This window comes from Pteropus vampyrus, unplaced genomic scaffold, assembly GCF_000151845.1.
Source record: "Pteropus vampyrus isolate Shadow unplaced genomic scaffold, Pvam_2.0 Scaffold60, whole genome shotgun sequence".
NCBI classification, from domain to species: domain Eukaryota; kingdom Metazoa; phylum Chordata; class Mammalia; order Chiroptera; family Pteropodidae; genus Pteropus; species Pteropus vampyrus.
The window spans coordinates 1,381,378-1,389,888 of NW_011888841.1; the positions used below are offsets into that span (position 1 = coordinate 1,381,378).

The 8,511-nt window shown below is 49.9% G+C and overlaps 1 protein-coding gene across 1 annotated transcript in view; it reads right to left on the reverse strand.

Moving 5' to 3' along the window:
* EPHX1 (epoxide hydrolase 1) overlaps positions 1–8,511 on the reverse strand; it is a 12,714-nt gene that overhangs the window by 2,389 nt on the left and 1,814 nt on the right. The window contains exons 2-6 of the mRNA XM_011360841.1: positions 8,041–8,221; positions 4,783–5,010; positions 4,043–4,172; positions 3,310–3,518; positions 1,297–1,405 (exon numbers count right to left, since the gene is read on the reverse strand). Of these exons, the coding sequence (XP_011359143.1) occupies positions 1,297–1,405; positions 3,310–3,518; positions 4,043–4,172; positions 4,783–5,010; positions 8,041–8,221 (857 nt within the window). The remainder of the gene's footprint in view (positions 1–1,296; positions 1,406–3,309; positions 3,519–4,042; positions 4,173–4,782; positions 5,011–8,040; positions 8,222–8,511) is intronic.

Here is an 8,511-nt window from a genome sequence, read left to right on the forward strand (position 1 = left end):
CTGAATCCTGGATCTCTAGCAACAGCAGCACAGGGCAGGGACGGAGCAAATAAACATCTTTTAAAACGCAATTTTGATGACAAATGAAAACTGGTCAGTGAAAACCAAATAGTTTCAATAAACATTTAAACCCCATGAACTCGTGAACTCGCCTTTAACAAGTCGGCTGAGTGCTTCCATCTCCCGAGGCTCTGACCACAGCTTGAAAAATACCACAACGACGACCTTCGACCCACTGCAGTTAGTGATCTTTCTAGAACACAGATCTGAGCCTGTCTACCCCCTGCTGGAAGCTCCCACGGTCCCTGTAGCTGGGCAGGAGCTGCAGGAGGCAGCCTGCAGGCGGCCCGCGGGGGCCTCGCATCTGGCCCCAGGTATTTGTGTTCAAGGAGCAGGGCCGGGCCCCTTGCCAAGGTGTTCCTAGCGGAGCCCCATCGACCCCTGGGTCCTGCCCAGTGCGCGTAGCGGGAGGTCCCAGGGAGAGAGCTTGGAGCCTCTTGGAGGACCCGCCCACAGGAAGGAGTTCTTGGTCTGGCCCCAAGTACCAGCCTCTGGAAAGTCACCCTTTCTAAGCACACCTTGCATTTTAATCACTCCAACCTCCGCCTCTGCTTTTCTTGCCTAAATCTCCCCCCGCTTTTTTTTAAATCCTTTCCATGCAGCGAACTCCTACTCACCCGTCAAAGCCCAAATCAAAAATATTCTCCCAACATTTCTCCTCTCTGCCCCTTAGATAAAACGAATCTTCCTTTCTCTGGACTCCTGCAGTCCTTGGCTTGAATCTTTTGAGCTCGTCCACCCAACAAATATTTACTGGGCACCTACGATATCCCCATTATGGTCCCGGGTGCTGGGGTGCGGGCATGGCCCAGACAAAGTCCCTCCCCTGAGGCGGGATCCAGTCCCAGTTCACTGTATCTGGTGCTCGGTGTGTCTCTGAAGAAATAAAGAAAGGGGTGGGCAGGCCCTGGAGAAGGTGGGTCTGGGCTGACCTTGATGGAGCCTGAGTCGAGCCAGGTACCCGGGAGTCATGTCCTGTGGAGGCTGTGGCCTCGAGAGGCCCCCCCTCCTTCTGCAGCCGCCCTCGGGGTGGGCTTCCACAGAGCAAGCGGTCACACCGTGAGGCTGGAAGCGAGGCCTAGACCTCTCTGTGCCTCATCCAGTCCCCAGGGCTATGCCGGCCAGAGGGTGAGGATTTGTGAGTCATCCAACAACAGACAGAACTTGCCGGCCACCCCACCCAGACAAGAGGAGGGTGGCGTGTGAGGAAGGTGCCGCTAGGTGCGTGGGTCTCACCTCTCCAGGCCTCCGTCCTCCAGGTCTCGGAACTCTGAATTGGTCCAGGTAGAAAACTTCTCTAGAATGTAGGCGGCCAGTCCCACGGGAGAGTCATTCAGGGCACAGCCTGGCACGAGAAGAAACAAGGGAGCGACTCAGGCCTGGGACCAGGAGCCCATGGTGGGGCACAGCTCAGCCCTGCCCCTCGGGGTGCTCCTGCACCTCACTTCCGTAACTCTCGCCTTGGGAGTGTCATCTGGTAACAGGGGGAATACCTCCCGCACTGCCTCGTGGGGATTCAGACACCCCACGGGCAGTTTTCTTTAGACACAAGGGTCTATGACTCTGGGTTTTGAGATCCAAATGAGAAATACATATGGACGCTGTTTTTAAAAAGGTACTGTTTTTTTTGTTTGTTTATATGTTATGATTAGTGAAAAACGAGAAACCACCTAAAAATCCAAAATAGGGGCTCGGTTACAAATATTGATCTTCCCGAAAGCTAAAATGCTGGGCAGGCATTAAAAACAGCTGGGACACAACAGCTTGGGTGAGTGAGCCTCACAAACAGGACATTGAGCAGAAGAAGCCAGACTCAAAAGAAGAATCTGCTCTACAGTTCCATTTTCTATAAAGGATGAAAACAGGCCAAACGAGTCTACCTGCCACAAGGCAGGAGGGTGGTGCCCTGGAGGGTTGGGAGGCTCCAGGGCCTGGAAGACGGCCCAGGGGGCTTCTGGGCTGACGCGTCACATTCTGTCTTGATGTGAGTGTTGACGCTACAGCAGATTCCACTGGGGAAGATTCGTGGACCAAAATTTTAGCATGTTCTTTCGAAGGCTGGGGCGAGGGCAGGTGGGGAAGGAGGAGGGGTGAAAAGGGACTATCTTTTCTGTCTTGTGCTTTTCGCACCTTACAATTTTTTGACCATGAACATGGATTACTTTTATAATCAGAAGAAAAAAAAACCTGACTTTATAAAGTGGTATTATTGTTATTATTATTATTATTTTATTATTATTATCACGAGCTGCCTAATGTGTGTGAGCACGGGACTGTCCTGAACACTGTAAAAGACTTTGAAATGGGCAAACAATGCCCGGGCGCCCTGAGAGTGGGATTCAGGGAGTCATCTAGTGGACCCTTCTGGGGTTCTCTGATCGACAGTGGTCCCCCCTCTTCCCTGTCTTAGCCGTTCGTTGTCTAGCTCTGTAAACTATAAAAGGGACAGCGATGCAAGTAATTCCTGTTCATAGAGAAGCAAATGAATTTTGTCCCGAGAGTAGATCCTAAAAGTTCTCATCACAAGGAAAAAAACGTTTTTTTCTTGTATCTAGATGAGGAGATGGATGTTAACTAAACTTATTGTGGTCATCATTTCACGATCGACACGAGTCACGTCACGATGCTTGCTGTACGCCTGAAATGCATGCAGGGCTGTACGTCAATTGTATCTCAATAAAACTGGAAAACGATTATTTTTTGTTCAGCGGAGATTTCATTGATTACTCTGTGGATTTTGACAAGTTTTGCATCTCTTGGTCCATTAATTTTGTGTTCCTAATCGCTTTTGAATTGTTTTACGTTTTACTGTTTTTTAAAAATTAATTAATGAGTTAAAATCTTTGACATGTGTTCATTTCGTATTTGTATAAGTTCATCTTTTTAAGTGTTTTTATCTTTTTTTTTTTTTTTAAAGAAATGCTCCTTTAACATGGCCCTGGTGGCAGAAATGGTTGCTGGGCTCCCCGTAGCTGTCACGGTGGCATCCCCTCAGGGTCCTGAGAATTCACCTCCCTGCCCCCACAATCCCAGAGGGGCCAAGGCCACTAGGAGTACTGAATCCACCACATGGAAAACGCAGTTTTAAGAGTCGGAAGAGCTCCGAGTCCCTCACAAGAGGCCGTCACCAGGTGAACGGTGTTCCTGGGGGTAGGTGAGGCTCCCCCTAGTGGGACCCCTTCCTGCATGCAACTGAGGCTGGCCGCCTCCTCTTGCCCCTGGTGGAGAAGGTCCCTGAACAGCACTCACCCACAGTGTCCGGCTTGGTGGACTGGATGTGCATGTAGCCACTCTCCCTAATTATGCTGTAGAAAATCTTCTCCTTGACGGGGTACAACAGCTCCATATCCCTCTCGGTGTAGCCGAAAAGCCCCCCGAAACGCCGTCCCAGGAAAAGGGTCAGGGTGTAGAAGTTTCTTAAAATCAAAGCCATGTTCAAGTGCATGCCTTTCACGTGGCTGAGGGCAGAGAGGGACCAGGTGAGGCTGGGCTGGTGTCAAGGAAATGGGGGGAGGGAAGAGATGGAGGAGGAAGAGGCCGCCAGGGCCAGCCCCCTTCAGCATCTGCCCCGCTGGGGTGGCCACATGAGGTGAAGGAACAGGTTGTGGAGAAAATAGTTTCTACGAAGTTCCAGTCAGGTCTCTCCCAAGGCTTAGCCCATCAGAAAGCTCTATTCCCTGATCTTCCGCTCCTCTAAGTGGCCCTCTGTACCTGGGCACCTGGCCCAGAGTCACCAACCCTATGTGACACCTAACTGAGGGAGGATCCGTGTCAAAGGCAGAGCTGAATGACAGGGAACCTTCTCGCCTCTCCCTTGCTCACAAGCATCCTGCCTGGGTGGCTCCTGCCAAGAGGGCTCAGATACTATGTCCAGGCAGGGCCCGGTGTGAATGACCTTGCTGCCGCGCACAGCTGTCCACCTCATTGAGCTGCACGCACACATACACGTGCATGCACACACACGCCTGAAAGTGGCCCTCACCTGGGTACCAGCTGGGCCATGTTGGTGCAGATCAGGGACCCCCAGTCCCCACCCTGAATATAAAATTCCTGGAAGCCCAGTCGTAGCATCAGCTTATAAAAGATCCTGGCGGTGGCCACTGAATTCAAGCCTGGTTGAGAGAGGGAAAGAGAACAGAGTCATGGCGAGGTCACTCCTTGGACACTCCCGGTGTCCCGTGAAATCCCTCACCCGCGCTTGCTCCAGGTCAGGTAGGAGCAGCTCAGAGAGGGAGAGAAAGAATCCTGAGTCCGTGAGGTGGGGTGCCTGGTGCCGCCTCCGTGGAGGGAGTGGACAGCCAGGCTGTGAGGGTGAATGATCGGGGGGATGAGGCCGACCGGGGTGAGCTTCTGGGGGCCCACAGGGAGTGTGGAGCTGGTCAGCCTTGCTGGTCTGGACCAGTCCAGGGCCCAGATGTGGACCTTCCCCTGAGTGGCGACATAAGAGTCCGGGCTCCTGAGCCAGCATCGAACGGCTATGACCATAGCTCGGCCTAGTCCCTCGCCCCAGTCCCTCGCCCACCACTGCCTTCAGACCCCGAGGGCTTTTTGGCTAATATAAATGTTCTCCTGGCTTCACTTCAGTTTCAGGCCCCTTCCTCCTCAGGCCCTGAAAGAAGCTGGCCCAAACACCCCTCCCCCACCCCCATCCAGAGCCTGGTGGGAAAACCTGCCCCCAGCAGGTGACGGGGGTGATTACACAGCCTCCGGCGGCCCCCATACCCTTCTTGGAGGAGGCCTCGGAGAAGCCATAGCCGGGAATCGATGGGCAGATGACTTCAAAAACGTGCTCATCGCTCAGGCCATGGTTCTTGGGGTCAGTCAGGAGAGGGATGATGTTATAAAACTCGTAGAAGGAGCCGGGCCAGCCATGCACCATCAGCAAGGGCTTCGCGGCACGGCCGGAGGGCAGCTCGTGGGGCTTCACGTGGATGAAGTGGATGTCTAGCCCTGGGGAGACAGAGCACAGTCAAGGTGGGGGGAGCTGGGAGGGAGCTGGGGAGGCCGCAGTCACGACCCTCGGGATATCCGGCCAGGCCCTGCACCCTCTGGAGCTCAGACAGTGGGTGCTGCCACCTTGGCCCCCACAGCCATGGTACCCATCACAGTAACCACCACCAACGCTGGCTGAGCACTCAGGCAGCGCCCCAGCTCATGGGCCCTGGCTCAGCCTTCACAGCTACCTGCAAGGGCAAGGCTGTTTCTATGCCCTGTGCACATGAGAACTTGAACTCCTTGAGGCCAAGGCCAAGGCCAGAGCCGCTCAGGCACTGCTGTTTTCCCAGAGCCCAGACTAGTCCCCGGCTTGTGGCGGGGCTCAATAAATACTTGTTTAACAATTTACAAAGCAGGGGGATAAGTCCATTATATCTAGCAAAAGAATTAAATAGGTTATGGTTTAATGATATTCTAGAATAAAATACAGTTGCTTAAAATGACAGTACAGATGTGCAGATGTGTATTTATTTGACGTAGAAAACAGTTTAGTGTATTTTGCTATGTGGTAAAAGGAAATTATCAAGCCGTATCCATTGTCTAAGTGAACTTTTGGAAACAGTCATGCGTGTGCATACATTTACACTGTGTGTATACGAATTTTAAAGTCCGAAAGGATAAACTATAAAAATGTAAAAAATTATTCTGAGCAGAATTTCAAGTGCGTTCATTTTCTTTTTTGTGTTATATGTACTTTCTAATTTTTCTCCAAGGAAATTTATTAAATATATAACTTTCTTTAAGCGCAGAACTTGGAACATCATCCCAGCCAGAGCAGGAGAATGGATTCCAGGCCCCTTCACTGTCCCTTGGTGTGCAGCTCCTTACCAGCTGAGGGGCTCACATAGCACCTGGAAGGTCACGTCAAACAAGGCCAGGGCTGCTGTCACACCTGGAACCCTCCACTTGGAGGGCTGGAGCTGACAGCACATTCTAGCTAACATTCTGGTCTGTTAATTCGTTCCAATGATACATGTGTACTGTAGAAAAGAGAAAATGTGGATAAATCGAAAGTTGGAGGCAGGGGGGGAGATCACACGTAAACCACTATCTGAAGAGAACATTGTGTTGTCCATCCGAACTTTTTTTTTAACAAATTTTTTATTTTGGAACAGTTTTAGATTTCTAGCAAAACAGTGAAGATAGCACAGGAAGTTTCCATATGCTCAGACCCAGTGTCTCCTACTGTTAAATCTTACGTTAACACAGTACATTCATTACAAAGGAAGAACCAGTACTGATATGTAAATAACTGAAGTTCACACTTTCTTCAGATTTCCTTAGTTTTTAGAAATGTTTTTATTTTTTTAAATTAATGGTATTAAAAACATTTAATATGAGACTGAAGGTTAGGTTACGTAAAGGGACATTGTAGTACAGCAGATCTCTAGAACTGATTCATTTTGTATAACTGAAACTTTATATCTATTAACTAGCAACTCCCTGTTTCCCCTGCCCCACCAGCGCCCCCCGCAGCCACCTTTGTATTTTCTGCTTCTGTGAGCCTGACGATTTTAGATACTTCATATCAGTGCAATCACCTGTGACTGGCTTATTTAGCTTAGCATAATGTCGTCAAAGTTGATCCTTCTTGTTGCTTATTGCAGAATTTCCTTTTTTTTTTTTTAAGGCTGAATAATATTGTCATATACACGCAATGAAATATTACTCGGATTTCCTTAGTTTTTACCTAATGTTCATTTAATTGTCACGTCTCCTTAGGTTCCTCTTGGCTGTGACACTTCCGAATTTTTTTAAACACTTAAGTGAACATAACTTTCTCTTAACAAAAATAGAACCCTGCATACATTCTATTTTGGAACTTAACAATTTTTTTTCACTTAACAATACATCCTGGGTGTCCTTCTATGTTACTAAATTTACTCCTAGTTGAAGGTTTATTTTAGTAGGTAATCTTACCTCCTTTGGAACACACTGCATGATGCGAGATTATTTTTAATTCAAATTCTATCACATTATCATTTGGGTTTAAAATTAGAAGAAAAGTACCCATATATACTATACATACATGCTCTTTCTGGAAGCGGATATAAGAGAAGCAGAAGCTATCCCTGGGGAGGGAACTGTGGACTGGGGGAAGGGCCGAGACGGGGACTCCTGACACTGTGTATCCTTCTGTAGTTTTTAAGCTTTTAATATTTGAATTTTTAAGAAAAATGTTAAAAGCCCACACTTCATAATTTGCCCTTTGTGGAGGAAACATCCTCTTGGCTTCTCTAAAGGTCGGTGGTGCCCACAGGATGCTCCTCTGAGCGAGGAGCCAACTTGGGCTCAGAGGCAGCGCTGGGCCTGGCGAGTGGTGAGGGTGTCACGGCTAGAGCTCAAGCTGGGACAGGCTGGGAGGCTGGAGAGCTGGGCTCTGCCCCGAACCTCCACTTCCTTGTGACTCGGGTAGCTTCCTCCTCTCCTCTAAGATGATAAGCTGGCTGTCCCCAGAGGCCTCTGTCGGGACTGATCTGCAGTGGAAGCCCAGGACAGGGGCTAGAGCAAGAATCTCAACTCAAGACAGGGGGCGCGGAATAATGAGGCCAGTGGGGACGAGGACAGAATGCCGGGGTAGGGGTCAGAGGTTGAGCCTTGAGCCTCCCCGAGCACAGGGGCCAGTCAGGGTCTGAGAGAACCCCGTAAAAGGTCCAACATGAGGAAGAGGACAGCAGCACACAGAGTGAGGAGGGATGTCTTCCCGGACCAACCCCAGGCTGGGAGGTAGCCAGCTCAGTGTGTGGGGTCTGGGCAGACGGCATGTTAATCCAAGCTCAAACCGTTGTTATTTGTTGGGATTTTGCAGATTTTGCATTATTTTTGCAACCTGCTGACGTTATCACTTATAAATACATTGAACTGACCAATAACTGACCAATAATTGGATTCTGGGTCTCCCCCAGCTTTGTCTAAGTCACATCCGGTGTCTAAGAAAGCCGTTCCCATCACATATATCCCCGCGGCTGGTGTTTGGAAACGTACCTTCAATCTTAGTCTTGAAGTGAGGGTATCTGTTGAGAACCTCCACCTGCTTCCTCCAGTCAAATCCATTCCGCCAGTAGGAGAGGATTTTCTTCAGGTAGCTGGTGTTGAAACCATAGTGGAAGCGGCTGTCCTCCAAGGGGGTAGTTAGACGTGCCTTGTCTATTCTCCGGTGTAAATCCTGCAGCACATCACGGGACCCCAGGGAGAGAGGGGTGGGTGGGTCTGAGCACAGAGAAGGTTTGTTTCCAGAAGACAGAGGAAACCCTGTGGCCACAAGACACTGTACTGCAGCAGAGGCAAAGCGACACCCCCACGTTTCATGGAGAAGGCGGGGGGAGTCGCTAGTCTGCAGACTTGTGTCCTGGGTTGTCAGGTTTAGCCTAGAAGAAACCTTGTTTCCCATAACAGTGCCTGTTCCTGAAGTATATGGTCTTCACTTTCGGCTTTGGTTTTATTTCTCATCTTCCA